We start from the raw sequence: 25,848 nt of genomic DNA on the forward strand, positions 1-25,848 counted from the left end.
AACGGCCAGTCTATGTACAGAAATGTTTTATTCTTAAATTATGCACAAATTGCAATCAATACAAATGTATCTGAAACAAGCAAGTTGGGGGATATCTCAGTTTTTTTAGCTGTCACAAGAATATTCAGATAAAATGACAGCTGTTTTGTTAGGTGTCGACATATTGCATCAACCGCCATGTGTTTTTGCAAAATTCATGAGACACGTCCGATTAGTTGTTGTCATATCCGGAAGAAGAAACAACTGTTTTAAATTGATAACTGATTTTTAATAATATTAATAATCAATTTAAAACAATTGATCATATCTATTTTATAGCTTAGTATAGTAAAGCTAGTTTATTTGTTCAGACATCCACATTTCGACTAAGTAGTATTATAGTAATAAAGGTATGCGCTAAGTCTGCACTTTAGCTAGATATCATAAAACATGTATCATTCCTTCTCTGGCACATCATACATTGGTATTACTAAGTATACGTTTACTTTCTTTTTAAATCATGCGAAACAATGCAGAAACAAACTCGATATCGAATCCTAAAGTTTGATATAGTATGCTTAGACTGTAGTAAAAGTAAAAAAAAAAAAGAAAAAAAAAAGAAAAAAGAAAAAAAATTATGAAAAGAAAAAAAAGGAGAGAAAAAAGAAAGAAAAGATGCTAAATTACGTGAAAAGTGTATTCGGAAATAAAAACCGACTCCGTGTGCACATTTGACCGTGTAACATTTGAATAGGTCACATCGCGTTTTCGCAATCATGATACTATTAATCAACACTCAGTATTGAAACATAAAAATCTAGTGTTGTTAAATAACTCTACTAATAATCGTAAATCAAAAACTCAATTTCCTCAAGTAAATAGAAAGGAACATCATTGGGAACACCTTTGAATCAGAATTTCCTACAGCTGCCACTTACCATTGTTACGATTAACAACGGAAATCCATTTTCCTTGTACCGCATCGAATTGCATCTCAGTTATGTCGCGTTCGTTTCGGTTTTCAGTATTTGTGTCCAATAGCGTATCAAAGTAACGAGAAAATGTTACGTCAAGATAAAGTAACAAAGTATCGGATAACCAACATTTTTACTTTCATTTCAATTATGGAATATTCATGAAAAGAATTCGTTGAATAATTTCTCTCCATTCGCCGATGTGAGTCTATTAAGCTAAACTAAATAAACTCGATATCGGAAACGACATCGGAATGATAATCACATACTGGAAGTACCGAATTATTTCTAAGTACTGAGCGACATATCTAGATGAAAACCTATCCAGAGCGATAATTGACGTACGCGAACCGCGATTATCCAGCCTAATATTGAATCGTTAAATGTTAACGAGTGACTAAGGTATACCGTGCGGTACATCCGAAGCACTGCCACATAAGTTAGGAGCTTGGTATAAAAATGAGGCACAGTTTCACAATCAGGGAATCCTTCTTACCAAATGCTATCCTCTATCTCCCAATGAATGTATCCGTATATCAAACATGACAGTGTAATTACCATCATTAAACTAAACCATGCATGGATATTAATATGTATCCTTAAATGTGTTTAAGGAGAATGACGATTTCTTAAACAACTGTCGTATTCTTATCGGTAGCAAACAGTCTTAACAACGAGCGTAGACTAATCATGTCGCGTTCCATAATCGTGTAGTCCTTGCGTCGGTATGCGTCATGTTACGTGCTGGGAGTTGATAGCTCATCAGGTGTAACGTGGCAACGTTGGTAGCGATTGATGACAACGTAACGGTCGCTTAGCCACTGGTACCATTAACCAGAGCTTCTTTAGGCTTATTGCTCTGCTGCATACGAGGAGGACGAGACCGATGTTCTCTTTGGCCCTTAGGTCCTTGCGAACTGTTGTTAGACACGGAAACGTCGTTCGCAGGTGTTCCTTCCTTGCTGTTCATTGTTGATTGGTCGCATGGGCCGGCATTACTGCCTAAACAAATGTATAGATTAACTCTGAATGTTTTCGTATACAAGTATGCGCGCGAGCCTATCGATCACGTACTGGAAAACGGGCGTAATCTGCTTCTTCGTACAACCGATCGTCCTAAAGAGAATTTCACGCGAATCTAATATTAAATATACCAAGATTGGCCTACCTGTCTGGCCAGCATTCGTCGGCGTTGAACTTCGTTGTCGCGAGCGTCGAAGTCGCCTTCGTCTTATTCCTCTAGGTCCTCCCTCCACACTCGATACCGATTCTATACACATACAAACCATTGTGACCATCTATCACAGATTCGCAACTTCACGGTTACAATTTAGACTTTACCACAGATAGCGAAAGCTGCACTGCGTACGTTAGTAGCGTGTTAACAAATATATATATATATATATATATATATACTCTTTTTATATAAATTTGATGATAACGTTAAGTGTTAGATGGTCACAAGAGTTTGCTTTACATCTCATGCTAATCTCAAGGCACTCTGATGCGTCACTCTGATTGCTATCTTTAGGACGAGACGGTTATAGAGTTGCGGTCAACACATGTACATGTATCTCTCTCTCTCTCTCTCTCTCTCTCTCTCTCTCTCTCTCTCTCTCTCTCTCTCTCTCTCTCTTCTTTCCTCCCCTCCCCTCCTATCCCCTTTTCCCCTCGTTTCCCCACCCTCTTTTTGCGCGCGCGCACTCAATAAATATGTAACCAATAAATATTATTACCTCTATCAATGCTTGAAACGTCTTGGCTGTCTAAAACAGTGTCTTCGTCATCGGTAGTACGACGACGTTCGTCTCTACGATCTCTACGTTGGGTTGGAGGACGACCCTGTCTGCCACTCATATACCCTGAATTACCGGCACCTCCCTGATGACCACCTCTTGGCGGTAAATCCCGAACACGATCTTCACTGCCGTCCAAAGTGTCTCTACGTAATCCTAAAAAACACATAATCGATCGTTACATTTTTAATACATATATATTACAATATTTTTATTTGCATGCTATATTATCCATTGATTAATTTATCAAAGACATCTAATCGGAAGGAAAAAAAAACCCCAGTTATAATGAATAATGTTGAAACGAATGGTGTACTTTTTTGAAATACTTTTATGAAATAAATATAATATTGCAAATGATCGAATTCACATTTTGCTATTTTAACAGACGCGATTTGCTATTACTTCAATTTTTACATGTAAAGTATATAACATGTATGCATTTTATAATTGCTTTACCGGCATTGTGTCTAGTAGGGGCTCTACCCCGAGAACCGCGTCCTCGAGACTGACCACCGCGACCTCCACGACCGCTGACGCCCTCCTCGGGTCCTGCAACCATTCCTCGTCTTGTGGGAGGAAAGCTGGGCATCGGTCCTGTAGTCGAGCCATGCATGCTCCGTAATTGCTGGTCAATTTCTAATTTTTCTTGTCGAAGTTGCTCCACTTCCTACGGTACAAATCAGCATGATAATCTCTAGATGAATGAATCAGAATTTATTTGATGATTTTTTTAAGGGGATATTGATTTTATATGAAACGTTTAAGTGAGTAAGTAAGTGAGTGAGTGAGTGAGTGAGTGAGAGAGAGAGATCGATGTATAGTAATACCTTTAAGTGTGCCAGATGGTATTCCAATAGAACTTTAGCATTGGCGATACTTTCGACAGTGCCAACAAAGACAAAGGGCACCTGACCCTCCTCTCGAGGAATCGTTGGTTGAGGTTCGTTGTCTCCTTCTATTTTTACTCTTACCTGAAATGCGTAGTTGTTAAAATTGCACTTTTAATGTGTTTGGCATTACGAATTATTAGTATGAGACACTTGAAATCGTATTTCATATCCATACCATCAGTTTTCAGTCACTGGCGTTTGTCATTTCCATCAATAGATTTGTCGATCAGTCTGCGAAAATTTGCTTAAATATTCTTTACGCTCTTTATACGCCCAAAAAAATTATTTTTGAAAAAATAATTTTTCGACACTTGTAGTTTTTCTCAAATAATATCATTTTCTTTGAAGTAATATGTATCGTAAATCAAATTTATCAAAAGTGTGGCAGTCATATTGTTAATTATATTTACATTCATAGTTTTTGCTTCCTTTTAGATATATGTGAACAAATTCAGAGATTTTATTTTTTTTCTTCTTTTTTAAAATTAACGATAATCTTAGTATTATGACAACGAAAATTTATGTCTTTTTCTTTATAAGCGCCATTTACGGTACTCGACAAATATTTCTTATCAATTTATAATCTCTGCATACAAAAATAAAGAAAAGAAAAAGAGAAAGAAGAAACACCTATACATTGAGTTTACGTTTCCTTACACACACACACTCACGATATACATATTTAATATACCTCTACACCGAAAAACTCTCGTTACAAAATGTTGTTATTTATTATATAAGTGCTATATCATACATCTCCAAAATTATTAACAATTTTTAATAAATCAAATAATTTGTGAAAGTATATTCTGAAATAATATTTATTTTAAAACACAATTGACGACAAAAAACAAATGCATGGACATGGAACGACTTATGCATCTAGCATCGTTTATGATGCATATGTACATTAAGGTCCATATACACAATGCACACTTAGCGTCAAATGCGGCCACGTGATTATCAGCCCATGATAACATTGTATGTAACTCTGATATTCGCAATACAGATAAATAGTATTCGGAATGAGACAGTCACATTTAGTGCTAAATGTGAAACATGAATACAGGCCTGATTATACAAATAAAATAGTTATTATTTTTAATACAATTTAAAGAAACTGGCCCGAGTGGTTCATGTAAGATTTGCGAGTGCTTCCATACAAATATATGTGTGTATGTATGTATGTATGTATGTATGTATGTGTATATATATATATATATATATATGTACATATACCACACACACACACACATACACACACACACACATATACACACACACACGTGTGTGTATATATATGTATGTATTTATATGAATGATTGACTAAACTGGATGGAATAAAATCACAAACAATAGGAAATGACATACTTACTTTATCAATATGTATATTCCCACTCGAGCCAGTTGTTATCTACCGAGAACAGACAAGGTATACGTCATATATAACCTAATCCCTCATAAGTTATAACTTCCATTTTCAATTGAATGCTACATTAATTTTGACTATAGAGCTCATAAGTATGACTCGTTGTCAACAATCTGAGAGTGCTGTACATGTTGCAGCACAGAGTGCCTATAATCATTGTTATGCTTAAAACGCGTGTTGGAAATTTCGGATGATTGTTACATACCCTGAGAGATAAACATGTATCGGTAGATGTAGATGATCTGTAAAGTATTACAAGTAATCTAGGTGTACTATTTTAAATTTGATAGTTTCAACAAAATCATACAGTATCAACTGAAAATGAAAATTAATATACTTATATAACATCATCAACCATATTCTTATAGGCACTAGGTTAATCGAGAAAGGAGTCCCTACCTGAGAGTTAATTCTGAAAGTAATAGCTATAAAAGTATAGAACTCGTTTTATATTGTATTAATTAACGGTACAAATATACTTACTACGCCACTTTTGTCGACAATTTCTTGGATAATGCGACCATTTTTCCCAATTACTTTTCCTACCAACACTCGTGGAACTTGTATAGATTCCTCGCTATATTCCAGCATAGATCGAGCCTTTTTAACAGCTTCATGCGTCTGTCAAGAAAGAAGTTTGATAATCTCCATATGTACAGCCTGATATAAATATCACAATGCATATAAAAAAATTTACACACGCGTATTTTGGAGTTTAAATTAGGAAAAAAAGATAAATCTTTATAAAACGATGCTTTTAGAAATAATAAAAGCATATAATAATTTTTGTTATTACCTCTCCATATATCTTAAATGTGCATGAATTTTCTTCTAATTCTATATTTGTAATGCCATCAACTTTTCGCGCTTGTTGAATATTTGCACCATGAGCACCAATAGCTAGTCCCATAAGATCTTCTCGAACATTAAATTCGTCGGTATATCTAAAAAAAGAAAAAGATATGTTTTACATTCCACTTTCCGTTTCCAGTTTTTTTCAAAATAATGTTTCCCAAATTTGAAAGAAAAGACAAAAAAAAATACAATTAAAATACAATTCTATGTCTCCCTCCACTCCCTCCTCGTTTAGCTTTCTCTCTCTCTTTCATCAGAGAAATATAAATATCCCAATAGATTAAAATTAATAGATTAGAAATGACAAAAAAAGGGATACTTTAATAAATATAATTATCTTTTATAAAATTTTCCTTGTTATAACATACTATAAGTATATTTATAACGCGAAGAAACAAAATCGAACTTGTCGATGGCTTGCATTTAGGCAGATACAAATGAACTTTTTAAAGCTGAATATATCTAGAAAAATGATACGAATTTTGCATTTATACTGAATTTTAAAATAATATAATAGCCATGCAATATATGTAAATATATATACATTTATATATGAGGATAAAGTTACAATATTTCACAAATGCTTTCACATATCACAAAACGTTCCGATTAAAAATATTAAATGTAATGTTAGTTTATACATCACATGCACTTATTGATCAAAGTATGTGTAAGTACTTGCAACAATATGTTGCAATCATATGTTTATATAAATATGCTCGCACACGCACACGCACACACACGCGCAGCGCATCTCTTAATACTCAATTTATAAAAAGATAAAATAATAAGTTTCAAAAATTATGTTTTACTAATATAATTTACTAATATTAATTACTAATATAATAATAAATCGCGCTAATAATTATGTTATAATAAATGGAGTAGAAAAAGGTAGTCTCAAGACTTTAACTTTTTAAGCTTCTTAGAAATATGAATGTGTGAGAAAGACAGAAAGGAGAGAAATAGAGGGGATGGGTTATCGTATGATACTCGCGTTCATTTTAACAAGTTATCTAAATGGATAAAAATAATTGAATCGAAATATGCCGAAAAAGGTTCAATTTTAAGATAATAGTTGGTAATATAATTAATATTACCTACAACTTAAACATATATTTTTTAATTAATATTTGATTGATGCGATTTCTCATTTTTCATATGCATTTTGTTTACATTTTTGTAAGAACATATGGGATAGAGCCACCATTTATAAATATATGTGCAAAGTATAGGATATATCAGTGTTTCTCAAACATTGGCAGGCCAAATTCCGGCGTTCTTGATAACAAATAATAAGATTAAGAACCTACATAATGTGTAAATAATAGAAAATAAAGTTGGCAACTGATCACAGCTACACGTATACATATATATATATATATTTTTTTTTTTTGGCTACTTCACCGATTACGCAAAATCTTACTACACAGCACATAATGAAGAAAGATATAAATAATTATCTGATCAGTGAATTTGAAGCACATGAATTTCAGTGAATATACTACACAACGCTGAAGCATGCACGTTTAAGGTGTAAATTCATTTTCCGTTCGAAAAATATAATTGTGTATTTTGTCATACAGTAAGTAAGCTAAACTTAATTCTAAACCACGCTGCTGTGATCTCACCTTGAATTTGTTTTCACTCCTGCCTCAAAGTCTGAGACACGCTGATATATAAAGTTTGAAGATCTAAATTTGCTGAAATGAGAATGGTGTAACTCAGTGAAAACTCATTATAAGATGGCCCTATCCTATGTCCCTGCCATTCTGTCTGTTTGCTCTTGATTAATGCATGCAGACACTTGCGAGTGCACTATAGAATTTGTCTCTCAAGTTTATACAAATATTTACGTGTAAATCCATTTCACGAATCTTTTTCTACACATATTCTCACTTTTTACCCATCTACCAGCATTGATTCGTTCGCATGCATGCACGCACGCACACACGCACGCACATATGTCTTAATAAGATAAATACTAATAAAGTAAATCGTTATCGAATTATATTTCAATGTAATGTGATAATATGTTAATTATTATATTTACGCCAGTATTTTTCAACAATTAATTTTATCAAATATATATGTAAATTTTACACACACACACGCACACAATATGTTATCATGAAACATATCAGTGAGTGTATATGTGTGTATTCATATGTTCGTTAATTGTACAACGTTATGTTCGGTTTTAGATTTTTCAGTAAATTTGATTCTTCAAATGTTTTTCATAAATATATAAAAAATATTTTGTATATTGTATTATTATTATTTATTTACTCTTTTGCAATTTTGATATATTTCTTTTATTTTGAAGATAAATTATTTTTATATCTCTTTTACTAATAAACTTTTTTCTTCTTTTACAAAGCGCATATCTATTAGATCATTCCTTCTATTTGTCAGCATATAAAGAATCAAAGGCAATATAAATTCAAGGAAATCAAGATATTTATATAGCTTTATCATATCCTTCATATATATATATATATATATATATATATATATATATATGTATAAATGCACGCACGCACGCACGCACGCACGCACGCACGCACGCACGCACGCACGCACGCACGCACGCACGCACGCACGCACGCACGCACGCACGCACGTACACATACACACTTTGATATATTTAACATACTGAAATACTTTGTCAGTTTTACTATAGAATATTCGGTTAGCATACTCTCAAAATAGCGCATTCCCTTTTTAAAATAATTATATTGTAATAAAATAAAATTAGTAATGATTGTGTCTGCAATGCATATGATCATGCTTAAAATCTAATGTTGTTTCAGCAAAAGGTATCTGCCATAACGCAAAAGTTGAATTATAGTGCACATGAGATTTTTTTTATACTTGCACTTGTGTTATAATAGAAGAGAGATTTGAATAAACAGTAATGAACAAACTTCATAAAAATATTAAATTTGTCGAATATAATATCTATATAGTATGTTCGTGACAGAGATAAAAAGAGGAAAAAAAAAAGAGAAAGAACGAAAATCAAGATGAACGGTAAATACTACTTAATGTGCCTGTGTAATCGCATACACGAAGTTACGTGATACTAAAGCGCACATATCAATCGATGATTAGAAATCTTGTGATCTGATTTTCTGCCAGTAAATGCAAACCACAGACAGGATGGTAACCAGGACAGTACATGGACAAGAGCAGGTAAACAATCTCACAAGATTTTTTATTATTTACAAAACCGAAAAATGTTAACAACTTACCCCCCTATTGTTTGAAGTTTAGTGGATTCAAGTTGACGCGCTGCTTCTTCCGTCCTCTTCAATAGCAAAACCTATGAAATTTAAAGTAAAAACTAAATGTGAAATTAAGTAGACATATCGTAAATATATTTGAAAGATGTTTTAAAGCTATGAGAATATCATTTTCAATGATAAAGAAAAGCATTTAATGATTCATCATGTTATAGATATACACGTATGTAATACATAATGTATGTAATACATAGATGTATATCTACAAAAATTTTTTAAATTGTTGTAATTACTTTATATAAATGGTGTCTTAATATTAATGTAAAGATGATTTACTTTTTGCGATAAGTTTCTAAAGTGCATTTCTTGGAGCATGCTACTGTGACGATGTATATTTTCATGACGGGAGATGGCCAGCAGTACTCCTCGTTCAGGCACATATCGGCACACTGCTGCCCCTATCGCCTTTTGAAATTCCTTATGTGCATTATCCATCTTTGCACTGTAATATACAATAGAGTCGACGTAACTTTTTCTTTATAATTAATAATATACAAATTAACAGCCAAAGCATATTTCACAAATAAAGTTACATTGTTATCTGTAACTATACTTAAAAATGAACATAGATATGCGACAAATTATTATCCTTATTTTCAAAACACTTACAAGTCTCTGAGTTCTTCAGGTACTTCAATTTCGATCTTGTGAAATGTGTGTTTATCAATAGGGGGATTTGGATTTTTAGCTCTCAGTCGCTCGCTAGCTACTATTTCGGTATACGTGTAATCCCATCCCAAATATTCGACTACTTGAAAACCTCCTTTGCTCATCTAAAGAATAAGAATTATTTGAGAAATGAAGATATTCTGTGTGTGCGTGCGTGCGTGCGTGCGCGTGTGTGTGTGTGTGTGAGGGGACGCGCGCGCGCGCAGGAAGGGAGAAAAAAACGTTATATTGACGCTATATAGATGATAATTAATATTTCTAAGGGCCATAGCACACAAAAAAAACTAAGCAATAAGCGAATCAGCCAATCACAATAGAGAACGTGAGACAGTAACATAAGCAATAGCAAATCCATAATGTTGATTTCCTTACCACTTAAGTTTTTTTATGTGCTATGGCCCATAGTTATAGATGCACTATAACTATGTATTAAATTTGTGTATATTTTTTGTTCAAATATACAAAATATTGATACAAGTAGTATGTCCATATTGGACAGCATTTATTAAAGTGTCGTTTTGCATACCTTGATAAGTGCTTTCCACCAGCCCCATGCTTCTTGATCGTTAGACCTGGAGAATACCTCGATCTCTTGATTCTCCTGAAATTCTGTTTTGGAACCATCTTTTGGAGGTAGACGGACTTGAGCAAATGGGAATTTCGATTCGGGTTGCCAGCTGAAAATATATATTATATATTTAATTAGTTTGAGTCGTCATCATTATCATTACATACATTATGCATATTTCCTATATAGCAAAAAATTAACAATAAAGAGATATTTATTTATCCTTAAATATCACATGCTTAATTAATTAAAGATAAGTTCTCTAGTGAATGTTACAGAATAAGAACAAGAGAGAAGAATATATGTAAATGCGTACATAAAAATTTAAATTATTTTACAAAAATTGCCATGATTGCAAAAACATTTATGTATATATGTACATATAAACATATCTATTCCATGATCCATATCTCCAAATCTCTTTTAATGATAACAATGCCTTTAAAAGTGGCTTAAAAGCCATCTAATTGAATGAGAAACAACATTTAAAGCATTTTTGTTGATAAAACTGAATTCAAAGCAAACTTCTCACTTGATTTTACAATTCATATCATAATTTCTGATCAATTTTTTTAACGTTCTATCCATCATTAGATTTCCTATGTTTCCTTTCTTATGTGTTTATATCCCTTTTATTGCTGCTTCATTACTATGTAATATGTGTGTATGTGTGTGTGTGTATGTGCTTAGATTACATACATGCGTGCGCCCATTTCACGCACACACAGTGATGTATTGCATATAGGCAAAAATATAAAATAATACATCACTGTCAAGATACATAAAGTATAACTTTGTAGACTTTTGATTATGTTAATTTGTACAATGTTTCATAGCGAAATATAGAAAAGATATTTTATATCATTAAAAAAAACATCGATAAAAACAAATATTTGACAATCACTTCCATTAATAAATGCGATTATTGCTGGTACAATCAATGTTGTATCAAAACATAAAAAACACATGCTCTTGTCAAATGTGGCGAGTCGAAAAGGAAACTTACTCATTCTCGAAAGTTACCAAAACTTCGTCGTCAAAGACATCGGTGACAAAGGCCTGAAAAAAGTTATATACGAAGTATGTAGTAAGTTGTTTTATAGGAATCAGGAATGTAGCGAGTAGTGCAGGCTAATCAAATGTAAAATCACGATTCGAAGGAGCGAGAGGGGAAGACGGGTGAGGGGAAGGGGAGTTGTGGGGAGGGTACAACAACGTTAACGAGTTCACATAAATTAGTTTGGGATATCGCGAAGCGAGTTTTCGAGATGAAATGGTATCGCGCGCGAAAATATACAACGAGATAAGCCGAGGAAAAATCACGCCCTGTCAAACGAGACATGGCGTCGAAGGAAGCCGCGTTACCTCGCGAACATTTGAGGACCGTGCATTCGCGAAGTACGAGCTCCCGTTTCGCGAGATTACGATCGCGCCATAGCTTGTGGCTCGGCCTATCCGCCACCCGATGCCTCCGCCCGGTTTTTTCTATACTTTTCACAGAACGAACCTTATAATACGCTCCGTTTTCGCCGCATACTTCGACTGTGAGATCCTCCATCTTGCTTTTGTGTGACGGTTCGGCTCCTTTGCAGCAGGCATGCCGTAGAGCGGGCGTCCGCACGAGTTCGGCGCTGCGAATTTTCCGTGAGCCAATCACGCGACTCTTTTCCGTGACGCCGAGGCAGTATTGGGCAGCGTCGGCAGTGCTGCCAACGGAGAAGCGTGTTATCTCTCTTGGAGAAAGATCCTAAGGTATGATCTCGATCTACAATAGATAATTTAACCTTAAGCAATAACAAATGGACGAATCATAGTCGAAGAATAGTAGAATAATCAACTATAATTGGTCAATTTCTTTAAGACTTAAATCACTTAGTGTCTGTCCACAATAGGTGATTTAAGCTCTAAGAAATAAGAAATTGACCAATTATAATTGAATATGAAAAAAATAATCGACTATGATTGGTCAATTTTTTATGGTTTAAAAATTAAATATTTATTGTGGACCGACACTTATTGTATCAGGACTTAAGCAATGTCTACAATAAGACTTTAGTGTCGGTCCACAATAAGTTTATATTTAATCTTTATATTTAATCTTTATCGTATTTAATCTTTAAGTCGTAAGAAATTGACCAATCATAGTCGATTATTCTTTCAATTTCACTTATTATAGAAATAAAGGTATACACAAAAATTTACTTAGGCAATAGTATATTATTATGATTAATTATTATATCTAAGCTTTTTAACTCCTGAATAAATTGTTTTTAAAAAAATAGGTGGTCAAACAATGTTGCGCAACAGACGATGTAGAAGCTCAATACATAAAGAATGAAATCCTGCCTCACTTCTTTAAACATTTTTAGAATCCTTTCCAGATAGCCCAAACCTGAAAAGACAGATTATGCGCAAAGTTTATTATAAATTTCTGAAATTAGAAAGGCAACATATTGCTAACAGATTTTGTAATATCTGACAATGTTAGCAAACTGCTGGCAGAAACCTGACAGAATCTGTTAACATTCTGTGCCAGCAGATTCTAGCAGCAGAAATCGAGCAGACCCTATTGCGGGCTACTGTCAGATTGGCGGCAGAAAGCGAGCAGGATTTGCGTGACACAATTTGATGGCAGGATATGCTCAATTTCTGTTGCCAGTCTGCTGACACAGAATGTCGACAAATTCTATCAACAGAATGTAAGCAGAATGGGACCTCAGATGAAGTCTGCTAACATTTTTTAATTAAATCTGTTGTCAATTTGTTGACATTCTGTTAACATTTTGTTGACTGTATGACATTGGATCGCAGAAATTAGACAGGATAATTGAAAAATATTTTAATATATATTATTAATAGAATATATTGGTGTGTGTGTGTGTGTGTGTGTGTGTGTGTGTGTGTGCGCGCGCGCGCGCGCGCGCGCGCGTGCGCGTGCGTGTGTGTACATTTTTAATTATATATTTAATAAAATAAATGAAACGATTTCAGCTTGTGGATACGACAGTAGAAATAATCAAAGTGGTCAATAAAGCGGGCACATTAGAGATGTGCCTTACCTCTTGACAAGTCTTCATAATTATTGCGATGCGCGTAAAGCTGTTGTCACATTATATATTACGGACGCGAATCGGATTGGAATTACGGATCGGAATTCAGTCAATCAAGGCGACGCTGCCTCGCCTTGATTGGCTAAATTTCGATCTGCGATCCGTAATCCTAATTCGATCCGCGTTCGTAATACGTAGTGTAACAACGGCTTAAGATCAGCGTCTTGTCGTACTTTCGCTAGATTTGTTATTCAACCTCCACATATTTGAGGAAGATATATCTTCACCTTTGCCCTCACTCTTTTGCCCAATGTGTTCACGATTGTACCAAACCATTCAACATAACAACATCCTATAAATAAAATTAATTTAAATTAGTACTTTGTTAATTATGTGATTTTATAAAATACTATAATGTATTTTATATTTACATTTTGATATATAATATTTGTTACACACATGCCCGCGCATATGGATCAAAAAGGATGTGCAACTAACAGATTATTACTTGAACTTGCTATCCATAGAAACTAATCCATAGAAACTAAAATTATGTTTATGTTTATGTTGTATTATCGTTTAGAGCTTTTCGTTGGTACCAACATTATCCTTTCTATTTATCGGGAAAATGTCGTCTAACAGTCAAAAAGAACAGGCTTTTGAAACGAGGTAAAAATTACAAAAGTGTGGAAATTTACTAGAGTACTGCGACTTCATACGTTTAAATCTAGTAAATTTCTTCACTTTTGTAATTTTCATTTGGTTTCAAGTAGTAGTATACAATCAATTTCCGAAAAACAAACATAATGCAGGGTCTACAATGCGGTTGTAATGTCGTTACAGCTCTACGACCAACCAATCGGAGAAGAAAAAATCATATATTCTCTTCTCTGATTAGTCGGTCATAGAGTCGTAACGACATTACGACCGCATTGTAGACTCCGCCTTATGTAACGTGAACTATATGTTTCGGTATTGGCAATGAATATATCGGAATGCTGCTATACATACATGGCAGCCGTAGCAATATCGGCTCGTATTGGCTTCGTTTGGTACTTATAAATGTCGTTGGCGTTTGAACAACTGTAGCTTGATGTAACCTAGTGTAACCGTCGAGAATTATACGTGATTATCTGCTGGAGTTGGAAGACGAAATATGATTCCGTGCAATTTAAGTTTGCTCCGATTGTTTCCGTTTTCTCTCGTTTGCATTTGCATTCGCGTTTGTGGCTGAACGACGCGTGTGTCGACGACTCCAATGCGAGAACAAGATTGTCCTCGTCGATTATTTATCGTGGAGAATGATGTCGGGCAGCAGCGATTCAGAGGAATTTTTCGACGCGGAGGACGATTCGTTTCATCGCACGTCGCGGTAATTATCGCCTTCTCTCTATCCTCTATCTCCATTTCGCGATTATGTCACGAGTAGCAGATACTTAGAGATGACTCCTATATAGCTCGTTTAGATAATTCGTCATATTCATTTTCATATATTTACGCTCTTTATCATCTAATCGCGCTATTACGCGCACGTTGCGTCGATTCGTTTCGCTTTATACATACCTTCGACGCATCTTTACAGATTACACGACAAGGTAATTCATTCTTGGCATCATGTATCATAGGTAAAAAAACTGCGAAAATTATATAGCAGCGATAAATTATATGCCCTTTCATGCAGTTTCGATTTATTTCGTATTTATTTCTAGAAATATTTAGAAATCTCTAGTATCTCGTATCTCGTTATCCAATTGTTTTCAACTTTACTTCTGGCTAGACTTGCAAGAAGTATAACTATGCTGTTTTGTTATATAAATTTTAAATAATTATACATGTTATGAGTGAATAAAACATATATGAAATAGTTTATAATACAACGTATAAACTAATATAACGTATTAACCTTTTGTTTTCTTAGAAAAGTTAAGCAGCGTGATTCTACTAGTGCCGATACTACAAAAATATCGCAAGTTTGCAAACAAGAAGACGATTGTATTTTTGTAAAACCTGCCGAACCAAAATCAATTGTCGAGCCAAACAGTCGTGCATCCGTAGACTGTGGCTCAAATAAAGATAAACTTGTGAGTATATTACCGTAATATTGGATAGATAAACATTTCTATACATGTTTATTGCGCTGGCTAGATATCTGAGAAAAATTGAAAACAAGAGAAAATATATGTTTTTTCTTTTTTTTTCCCTTTTCTTTTTTTTTGAGATTGGAACAAGTTTATTTTGGTGTGCATGTAATATATTATCTTTGGTATATCTGTGTGATATTTCACATATAAAATATATCTTTTCGGAATAGTAAGCGAATAGGCAAGTTTTAATACACAGTATATTTTAGGATGAGGATGGCAAGGAATGTACCATGGATAAAATTGTGGGTAGAAGAAGATTTCGTGAACTTCGACAACGCATGCAAACGGAAGATGATGATATTCCGATCAATAGTTCTCCTCCAGATAGTCAGACATCTTCCATCGAGGGTGTTTATCCTACTCCTTCAAAAACAACCCATCCGTTCAGAATTATAGAACACGACACTCTCAGCTTACAAAGTATGACTTCTCTAGGACGAGTGGGCCGAATTCTGGCAGGAGTCGTAGATAACGCTTCTGGCGTTGTTGCGTCTGGTATATCCCAGTGCCCTCCTTCTGCCGCCCTTACCCGTGAGAGTCAGATGTCCTCCATTGCTAGTATTCCGAGCAAAGATGAGGACACAACCTCTGGTAAGGTGTCCCTGTCTTCCAGCATCCTTACGTTATCAGGGGATGCCCTGCAGGAATCCTCTGTTAACGGTAGATCCACATATGCCTCTCACTCGCAAAGTGACAAGACTATTATGCTTCAAGAACCCGATGTCATCGCTAGTACAAAGAATAATGGAAAATCAATGGAAGATGTCGCGATGCCTGGTGTACCCGTTGCTCCACCGCGTCGTAAAAAGAAAACCAAGACAAATATATCCAGCGATCTCGCTGTAAGATTCATCGCGATTATATTTTTATTAGCGTATCGATAATATCGTATATGCGGACGTATTTAATTCTATGCTGCTAATTTTAGCCTTCCACAGAAGTGCTCGTTCCCGCATCGCCACTTCCAAGTCCAGCAAGTACTATAGAATCGATTACCAGAGAATTTGAGCACTCTCTCGATATTCGATCTGCAACGAAAGGTCAATATGTCGTTAAACCACAAGTAAATACTCGTTTCTTTTGTTAGCAAGCAAAAAGAAAAACAATTTGAAATTTTAATTTGTAAAATATTTTCTTGTTCAAAATTTGCCCGCGTGTGTTGCGTGAGCGCGTGTGTACGCATACATGTGTACATGTAATTATCTTTTCGTTAGGATGAGGATAAATTGAAAGCCGAAGGTCCGTCTACCGAGGAACTCGAAAGGGTAGAGAGAATGAAGGCAGAATTGCTCAGTCGATCGAGCGAAAAGTCTAGTAGTCCATTAGGGTCAGCATCGAGCAATAGTATCGGCCGTTATTCTCTAGGTCCATATAAACTTTCGATAATAAGCCCGAGTATGAGCCCGCAAGGTTCCAAGGAAAGACGTAAATCCGCCGGTGATCAAGATATGGTTAAACAATTAAATATGTTCGTAAGGACTAGGACGGACTCTGGCAAGCGTCTCACCGATATGGTTCGTAGTCACGTCGATCGATTATTCCAAGCATAAATATTTTACGTCGCGTATAATCGTTAAACCATTAAAGTGCCATTTATTCTCGTAGGAAATCCTGGAACAAGTGCCTGTAACGAATTTGGATACGGGGGAACAGGTGCCATTGAGTATAGCAGAAGATAAATTACCGCAATGTATCAATCCTTTGTCACTACACATTATGAGACTAACTAAATCTAAATATATAAGCAATTCTAGTCTCGAAAAGGAGAAAGAAAGCGATGAGGAAAGCGTGGATAGCAAAATGTCCAGTATACCTCCGGATGAGGATGTATCCGTGGACAGAGTTCGAAAGCGGACGCAAAAGTTGAAACGATTCCTAGGATCGACCGTAAAAAAGACCATGGATAAAGCGAAATCTATTGCGCAAGAGGTATCGCACGCGAGACACAAAGAAGACGTTATGGACATAGTCGACGAAGTCTATCCCGGTGAACAACAATATATCAAATTGAAAGCGTCCAACAGCCATAAAGGTCCGTACGAGTTTAGTTGCTTACAGCACGTTCAAGATCTTAGCGGGGAACACGTAGGACCCGTTTGGTGTATGAAGTTTTCAGCTTGCGGTCGATTGTTGGCCACCGCGGGACAAGATCGCGTTCTAAGGATCTGGGTTTTACGTGACGCTTTCACATATTTTCAGGATATGCGAACAAAGTATAACGCGGAAAAAGTCAGCCCTACTCCTTCGCAGGAATCGTTAGTTTCGCAACAATCCATGGAAGATCCCAACGTCGTGGCTAGTGCCTTTAACGAGATAGAAGGAACGAAAAGTCCGTTTATGCCAAAGCCATTTTGCACCTATACCGGTCACACTTCGGATCTGCTCGACGTTTCATGGTCTAAGAATTACTTCATTTTATCCTCATCGATGGATAAAACCGTACGACTTTGGCATATATCTCGCAAAGAATGCTTATGTTGCTTTCAGCATATCGACTTTGTCACCGCCATAGTATTCCATCCGCGGGACGATCGGTACTTTCTCTCGGGATCACTGGACGGTAAATTACGCTTATGGAATATACCAGACAAGAAGGTCGCGGTATGGAACGAAGTCGACGGACAGACAAAGTTGATCACCGCGGCAAATTTTTGCCAGAACGGCAAGTTCGCGGTTGTGGGATCATACGACGGTCGTTGCATATTCTATAATACCGATCAATTGAAATATCATACGCAAATACACGTCCGATCGACAAGAGGAAAAAATTCCACCGGTCGCAAGATCAGCGGAATCGAACCTATGCCGGGAGAAGACAAGATATTGGTTACATCAAACGATAGTCGTATTCGTTTGTATGACCTAAGAGACTTGAATCTATCTTGCAAATACAAAGGATACGTGAACGTCAGTAGTCAAATTAAAGCGAGTTTCAGTCCCGATGGACAATATATAGTTAGCGGTTCCGAAAATCAATGTATCTACATTTGGAAAACTCATCACGATTACTCGAAATTTTCTAGCGTTCGAAGGGATCGAAATGATTTCTGGGAGGGAATAAAGGCGCACAATGCCGTAGTAACGTGCGCCGTATTCGCACCAAATCCAGATAGCATTATCAAGCAAATCGAAGCGAGAGAACAGTGGGAGAACAAAGAGGAGCAGCCAAGAAACGTGGACAACTCGAGCGCGAGAGTTCCCGTCGATCCCGTAGTCGAGCAACGTACCAAAGGTTGCGGAGGTCATGTCCTCGTGAGTGCCGATTTCAACGGGTGTATAAAAGTTTTTTTAAACAAGACAAAACCGAAGCACAGTTCTCTACCGGCATCCGCACTCGCGTAACGTAGTATCATGTATCACGTATGAATTCAAGCGATATAGTAATCGAGAAAGCAAACGTGCGTGCGCGTTCTCATCGCGCGAACGCGCTTTTCCTTCTTTCATTTTCTCCTTTCGCACGTTCGAGTTTCATCACGGGCTTATATCGGTCGACAGGTAGAATTGCGTACAATCGACCCTTTTTTTTTCTTTTTTCCTTCCAATATGATACTTTTCATATCAAATACAAGCAGTTTTGCGCGCGCGTTGCATTCGCGTGCGCGTATGTATGTGTGGATGTGTAAGTTGTATATATTTATGTAGGTATGTATGTAAATATTTTTTATCGCCAGTACACACACACCCATATATATATATATATATATATATATATATATATATCGAGAAAAAAAAGGTGGTTAACTCGACAAAATTGTTTGTTCAACTTGACTATATATGTTCGGTTCGAGTATTTTTATATATGTAAGTTGAATGTAATACGAATAATCGAACCGAAGAAATTTAATCTAGTTGAAAAATTTAGTCAACTTTTTTTCTCAGTGTAAAGAAATCTTCCGAGTGTCATCAATGACAAATTTTCTTTTCAAATTTTCTTGACAACGGATATGTAACGTAAGTTCTACCGAAAGTTTTACCGAAAGTTTTACCGCTCATGTTAAACAAATTTTATATATTTCATATTCGGAATATTTTCTTTTCCAAAGGATGTCCGAAAGATTTAATTCATCTCTTTCCTTTGAAATCGCAATTCGACGGTGCTGGTTCACTATTGTAAGATTATGGATATCTCACGAGATTTATCAAAATTATGTCATAGAACGACAGCAATAAATCGTCACTGAGAAGACGTGACAAATATCGAGTCGTTTTCACATACCGTGCGTATAACAAAGATACGACGAAGACGAGAGCACCTTGTTGAAAACGAAGTATAAAAGAAGGTACCGGCGACGGTAAAATAGCTTGGAATAGCTCGTTTTATTCATTATATATCGGATTCATAGATCTATAACTAAAACCAAAAAATTATCTCATTACCTATCAATAATGAAACGCTAAATAGGAATTGCTAATTCGTATAAACATCATACGAGATTTCGCAAAATCCTAACGCTTTTTAAATCGTGTTATTCTCGAAACGATAGTAGGTAAGATAACACATTGAAGACAATATCAAAGGTATTTTAAAGCGAAAATATATGATGATTGCGTTTTTCTACGAACGTTGTACACATTTTAGGAAACAAGGTCGTATGATCATCGGGAAATATCAGGGCGACGTAGAATATACGCGTTAGTTTCCACGATTAAACGTGCGTATATAGTCGTATATTCGACGCATCGATATTTCCCGTAGAAATCGTACGTACACGATACTCGTTATTCAGAGTTTAACATTACAATACACTACATCGGATCATATATATGACAGTGAGATGCATCGCGCAATGTACGTACTTTCGCATCCCGTCAATTATACGAATGGAATCTTATTTGTAAGAACGTAATGGTGAGAGGATAACTCGGAATTTTCAAGATGATAGGACAATCCTCTTTCTTTTCCGCAGTGCGTAGCTATGTAATAATTTGGAAACATTCGCAATCAGACGTTAACTATTCAAATCGGATCACGTTTACAGTTACGAGTGATTAAGATAATACAGTCATAGATCGATCAAGATTCGCAACAACGAGCAACATGAGTTTCACAAATAGGATAGTTGAATCGTATGGCAATTGCAATGTAAATATGTAGAGAAGAATCATAAGTATTTTGTGTAAACGCAATTGTAAATATAATAATAATAATAATAATAATAATAATAATAATAATATCGATGTATTACTCATATCAAAATGTTTAAGAGAAACCTTATCTAAATCCTTTATAAGTAGAAGTAGACGACAAGAGACGGAAATTGATAAATTAATAACATACAATGTAAAAAGAGTGTACATGTATCGATGTTTTCTTCTTATTAAATTTATTTTAGTTTGTTTTTCCAGACAGAAGGGGTAGAAATATGTAAAAAATTCGGAAAAATTAACGAAGTGACTGAGATTTGAATTCAGGATTCTTTGTTTACGAATCATGACATTCAATTTGCACGATCACAACAGCTTTGATATAACAACTTCTGAATCCGAGCAACTATTTAAACTTTATGATTTTATGTTTCTAGAAATATAATATTATTACACCATTATTGCACCTTTGATGCATTTAACACACGTAACTGTTAAAACGATTTTCGTGATGGCAGTTGTTTAATGTATGAAAGTATAAATGTGTTTAATGTATGAAAGTATAATGTGAGAATTAATTGCGGAAAAGGAACATGAATTAGTACTAAGAGACGGGAATAATCGATTTTCTTTTCTTTTTTTTTTCAACACTAATATATTTGATAAAATACTTTACACGTGGAAGGATGATTTATATATTTATGATTAAGGACGTAGATATAGAGGGAGAAACTAGACGCGGGCTAAATGAAAAACTAGCTAGTTGCTAGATGAGAAATCAGGTGATGGCTAGGTGGGAAAAAAAAAGTAGTTAGTGATTGGCTGCTAAAAATTATTTAGCTTTGCTTCGCATAAATCTAAGCAGCAGTACAATCATGCCGACCCTTTATGGCTAGAGTTTACAATTGGCGTGCAAGGTAATTTAGAAACTATTCATCCGATTGAGTTTTGCCTGTGCACACATTTCGTTAAATACTTTCCTGATAAATTGAGCCTCTATTTGCATTTGTATTTATATTTATATTATATTGTATTATATTGTATTTATATTATAATCTTCAATGCATAGTCAACATGCAAAAATAAATATTTTCGTCTTCAATGTTTTGTCAGTTTTACATTTTTGCATTAATTGTTTTAAAAATAGATTCAATTAATGAGGTCCTCACAAAAAATAATCCGTTTGGTTCCTTTGTTTTACATGAATACAAGCAGCGTTACTTTGCACGCCAACTGCTTATGAGTGGAGTTTGAAATTGGCGTGCAAAGACATTGAAACGCTATTCATTCAGTTGTGTTCTCCTTGTGCACACATTTAGATAAATATTTTTCTGCTAAATTGAATTTCTAATTGCAACTGTATCGTCAATATAAATAATACTTTTTGTTTAACAAGCATGTGAAAACTGACATTTTCGTCGACATTTTTTTTGTGATTTTTTTTTTCCTAGTTTTGCATTATTCTTTTTAAAAATAGGTTCAATTCAAAATGCAAGCCTCACGAAAAGGTAATCCATTTGGTTTTTTCGTAATATTGGCGTGCAAGATAACTCAAAAAGTAATTATCCAATAAAGTAATTATCCAATAAAGTTTTTATTGTGTAAACATTTAAATGAACTTTTCTCATAAATTAAACCTTCATTTGCTGTTTTTTCTTTTTTTTCTTTTTTTTATTGTTATTATATATATAAATGATTCTTATAGCAATATGATGTGAAAACCCATATTTTGTAAATTCTACAAACATCCAAATAAGTACCTTTCTCATAACTTTGTTGTCTATAAATGATTGTTATTGCATTATTATGTGAAAATCTATATTTTCATTTCCTGTGTTGTCATTTTTATAATTTGGTATTATTCCCTTTGAAAATAAATTCAATTAATGTAAACTCAATAAACGAGATTAATTTTTTCCCCTCGTTTTAAATGAATATAAGCAGCGCTAAATTACACGTTGAGCTCTTAAGGGGGGGATTTAAAATTGGTGTGAAATATAATTAAAAAAGTATTTATTCTGTAGAGTGTTTGCTGTGCAAGCATTTCAATATTGTATGTGGGGGCTATATACAAAAAAAAAAAAGAAAAAACTATGTGGGGGCTACATGGATAAAACTATGTGGGGGCTAGATGGGAACTAGATGGGAAAAACAATATGGGAACTAGATGAGAAAAACTATGTGGGAACTAGATGGGAAAAACTATGTAGGAAGAAGATGGGAAAAACTATGTGGGAAGAAGATGGGAAAAACTATGTGGAAACTAGATGGGAAAAACTATGTGGGGACAAGATGGGAAATACTATGTGGGAAGAAGATGAGAAAAGCTATGTGGGAACGAGATGGAAAAACTATGTCGGAAGGAGATGGGAAAAATATGGGGAAAGAAGATGGGAAAAACTATGTGGGAACTAGAAGGAAAAAACTATGTGGGAACTAGAAGGGAAAAACTGTGTGGGAAGGAGATGGGAAAAACTATGTGTAAAGAAGATGGGAAAAACTATGTGGGAAAAATTATGTGGGAAAAACTATGTGGAAAGAAGATGGGAAAAATTATGTGGGAAGAAGATGAGAAAAACTGTGTGGGAATTAGATGGGAAAAACTATAGGGGAAGAAGATGGGAGAAACTGAGTTGGAAGGAGATGGGAAAAATTATGTGGGAAGAAGATGGGAAAAACTATGTGGGAATTAGAGGGGAAAAACTATGTGGGAAGAAAATGGGAAAAACTATGTGGGGACAAGATGGGAAACACTGTGGAAAAAATTATGTGGGAAGAAGATGGGAAAAACTATATTGGGACTAGATGGGAAGAACTATGTGGGAAAAAGATAGGAAAAGTAGAGGGGAAAGAAGATGGGAAAAACTATGTTGAAAGTATATGGGAAAAATTATGTGATAGCCTAATGGGAAAAACTATGTGTGGGTCAGATGGGAAAAACATTATGGGTGCTAGGTGGAAAAATATGTGAGTATCAAATGGGAAAAGTAATGTGGATGTTAGAGGGAAAAATTAGATGGGGGATATGGGAAAGATTATTTGTGTGCTAACGAGGAAATACTAGATCAGATATTATTTTTCTTTGGAAATTTTTTTTTTTTTTTTTTTTTTTTTTTTTTTTGCTTGGTTGTGTTTTGGGTAACCTAATTGACTCATCCTAACCAATATATGAAAGGTTAGGTCGAGATGGTTAGGTTAGGTTAGGTTAGGTTAGGTTAGGTTAGGTTAGGTTAGGTTAGGTTAGGTTAGGTTAGGTTAGGTTAGGTTAGGTTAGGTTAGGTTAGGTTAGGTTAGGTTAGGTTAGGTTAGGTTAGGTTAGGTTAGGTTAGGTTAGGTTAGGTTAGGTTAGGTTAGGTTAGGTTAGGTTAGGTTAGGTTAGGTTAGGTTAGGTTAGGTTAGGTTAGGTTAGGTTAGGTTAGGTTAGGTTAGGTTAGGTTAGGTTAGGTTAGGTTAGGTTAGGTTAGGTTAGGTTAGGTTAGGTTAGGTTAGGTTAGGTTAGGTTAGGTTAGGTTAGGTTAGGTTAGGTTAGGTTAGGTTAGGTTAGGTTAGGTTAGGTTAGGTTAGGTTAGGTTAGGTTAGGTTAGGTTAGGTTAGGTTAGGTTAGGTTAGGTTAGGTTAGGTTAGGTTAGGTTAGGTTAGGTTAGGTTAGGTTAGGTTAGGTTAGGTTAGGTTAGGTTAGGTTAGGTTAGGTTAGGTTAGGTTAGGTTAGGTTAGGTTAGGTTAGGTTAGGTTAGGTTAGGTTAGGTTAGGTTAGGTTAGGTTAGGTTAGGTTAGGTTAGGTTAGGTTAGGTTAGGTTAGGTTAGGTTAGGTTAGGTTAGGTTAGGTTAGGTTAGGTTAGGTTAGGTTAGGTTAGGTTAGGTTAGGTTAGGTTAGGTTAGGTTAGGTTAGGTTAGGTTAGGTTAGGTTAGGTTAGGTTAGGTTAGGTTAGGTTAGGTTAGGTTAGGTTAGGTTAGGTTAGGTTAGGTTAGGTTAGGTTAGGTTAGGTTAGGTTAGGTTAGGTTAGGTTAGGTTAGGTTAGGTTAGGTTAGGTTAGGTTAGGTTAGGTTAGGTTAGGTTAGGTTAGGTTAGGTTAGGTTAGGTTAGGTTAGGTTAGGTTAGGTTAGGTTAGGTTAGGTTAGGTTAGGTTAGGTTAGGTTAGGTTAGGTTAGGTTAGGTTAGGTTAGGTTAGGTTAGGTTAGGTTAGGTTAGGTTAGGTTAGGTTAGGTTAGGTTAGGTTAGGTTAGGTTAGGTTAGGTTAGGTTAGGTTAGGTTAGGTTAGGTTAGGTTAGGTTAGGTTAGGTTAGGTTAGGTTAGGTTAGGTTAGGTTAGGTTAGGTTAGGTTAGGTTAGGTTAGGTTAGGTTAGGTTAGGTTAGGTTAGGTTAGGTTAGGTTAGGTTAGGTTAGGTTAGGTTAGGTTAGGTTAGGTTAGGTTAGGTTAGGTTAGGTTAGGTTAGGTTAGGTTAGGTTAGGTTAGGTTAGGTTAGGTTAGGTTAGGTTAGGTTAGGTTAGGTTAGGTTAGGTTAGGTTAGGTTAGGTTAGGTTAGGTTAGGTTAGGTTAGGTTAGGTTAGGTTAGGTTAGGTTAGGTTAGGTTAGGTTAGGTTAGGTTAGGTTAGGTTAGGTTAGGTTAGGTTAGGTTAGGTTAGGTTAGGTTAGGTTAGGTTAGGTTAGGTTAGGTTAGGTTAGGTTAGGTTAGGTTAGGTTAGGTTAGGTTAGGTTAGGTTAGGTTAGGTTAGGTTAGGTTAGGTTAGGTTAGGTTAGGTTAGGTTAGGTTAGGTTAGGTTAGGTTAGGTTAGGTTAGGTTAGGTTAGGTTAGGTTAGGTTAGGTTAGGTTAGGTTAGGTTAGGTTAGGTTAGGTTAGGTTAGGTTAGGTTAGGTTAGGTTAGGTTAGGTTAGGTTAGGTTAGGTTAGGTTAGGTTAGGTTAGGTTAGGTTAGGTTAGGTTAGGTTAGGTTAGGTTAGGTTAGGTTAGGTTAGGTTAGGTTAGGTTAGGTTAGGTTAGGTTAGGTTAGGTTAGGTTAGGTTAGGTTAGGTTAGGTTAGGTTAGGTTAGGTTAGGTTAGGTTAGGTTAGGTTAGGTTAGGTTAGGTTAGGTTAGGTTAGGTTAGGTTAGGTTAGGTTAGGT

At 35.3% G+C, this 25,848-nt stretch overlaps 2 protein-coding genes and 1 long non-coding RNA gene across 10 annotated transcripts; 2 read left to right on the forward strand and 1 right to left on the reverse strand.

Moving 5' to 3' along the window:
• Positions 1 to 9: 9 nt before the first annotated feature.
• On the reverse strand, positions 10 to 12,128 carry Fmr1 (synaptic functional regulator FMR1). Of its 7 annotated transcripts, none has more exons than XM_089079546.1 (15): positions 11,976 to 12,128; positions 11,475 to 11,527; positions 10,427 to 10,577; positions 9,841 to 10,004; positions 9,508 to 9,673; positions 9,181 to 9,251; positions 7,558 to 7,629; positions 5,868 to 6,015; positions 5,555 to 5,692; positions 5,018 to 5,056; positions 3,580 to 3,723; positions 3,209 to 3,419; positions 2,690 to 2,905; positions 2,122 to 2,223; positions 10 to 1,955 (listed from the first exon to the last, which is right to left on the reverse strand). In XM_089079546.1, exons 1-15 carry the CDS (start codon positions 12,024 to 12,026, stop codon positions 1,768 to 1,770), a joined length of 1,914 nt encoding a protein of 637 aa, XP_088935672.1. In that variant the 5' UTR covers positions 12,027 to 12,128; the 3' UTR covers positions 10 to 1,767. The 7 variants fall into 7 exon arrangements, with proteins under 7 accessions (XP_088935672.1, XP_088935674.1, XP_088935673.1 ...); XM_089079551.1 differs by having other exon boundaries at positions 1,776 to 1,951; XM_089079548.1 differs by lacking the exon at positions 7,558 to 7,629.
• Positions 6,011 to 8,918, forward strand: LOC105431646 (uncharacterized). The gene is made up of 2 exons (XR_968326.2): positions 6,011 to 7,511; positions 8,740 to 8,918. It is a non-coding gene; the product is annotated as an uncharacterized LOC105431646 (long non-coding RNA).
• Positions 12,129 to 14,491: 2,363 nt separating the features above from the next.
• On the forward strand, positions 14,492 to 20,834 carry LOC105431649 (WD repeat-containing protein 44). Of its 2 annotated transcripts, XM_089079123.1 has the most exons (7): positions 14,492 to 14,890; positions 15,437 to 15,599; positions 15,869 to 16,253; positions 16,377 to 16,504; positions 16,591 to 16,725; positions 16,877 to 17,176; positions 17,268 to 20,834. In XM_089079123.1, the coding sequence occupies exons 1-7, from the start codon at positions 14,820 to 14,822 to the stop codon at positions 19,002 to 19,004; spliced, it is 2,919 nt and encodes a 972-aa protein (XP_088935249.1). In that variant the 5' UTR covers positions 14,492 to 14,819; the 3' UTR covers positions 19,005 to 20,834. The 2 variants fall into 2 exon arrangements, with proteins under 2 accessions (XP_088935249.1, XP_011644274.3); XM_011645972.3 differs by having other exon boundaries at positions 15,869 to 16,504.
• Positions 20,835 to 25,848: the final 5,014 nt, after the last annotated feature.

The sequence above is a fragment of the Pogonomyrmex barbatus genome, unplaced genomic scaffold, assembly GCF_055798465.1.
Source record: "Pogonomyrmex barbatus isolate J1 unplaced genomic scaffold, ASM5579846v1 scaffold3, whole genome shotgun sequence".
NCBI classification, from domain to species: domain Eukaryota; kingdom Metazoa; phylum Arthropoda; class Insecta; order Hymenoptera; family Formicidae; genus Pogonomyrmex; species Pogonomyrmex barbatus.

Bases quoted from the DNA above. Each gene is read 5' to 3' on its own strand.
- Fmr1 (XM_089079546.1), bottom strand. From the start codon at position 12,026: ATGGAGGATCTCACAGTCGAAGTATGCGGCGAAAACGGAGCGTATTAT. The intron at 2,224-2,689 runs GTAATAATATTT...GTATGTGTATAG, and splicing joins CGTTTCAAGCATTGATAGAG to AATCGGTATCGAGTGTGGAG. The intron at 1,956-2,121 runs GTAGGCCAATCT...ACATTTGTTTAG, and splicing joins GACGAATGCTGGCCAGACAG to GCAGTAATGCCGGCCCATGC.
- LOC105431649 (XM_011645972.3), top strand. From the start codon at position 14,820: ATGATGTCGGGCAGCAGCGATTCAGAGGAATTTTTCGACGCGGAGGAC. The intron at 15,600-15,868 runs GTGAGTATATTA...AGTATATTTTAG, and splicing joins GCTCAAATAAAGATAAACTT to GATGAGGATGGCAAGGAATG. The intron at 16,726-16,876 runs GTAAATACTCGT...TCTTTTCGTTAG, and splicing joins AATATGTCGTTAAACCACAA to GATGAGGATAAATTGAAAGC.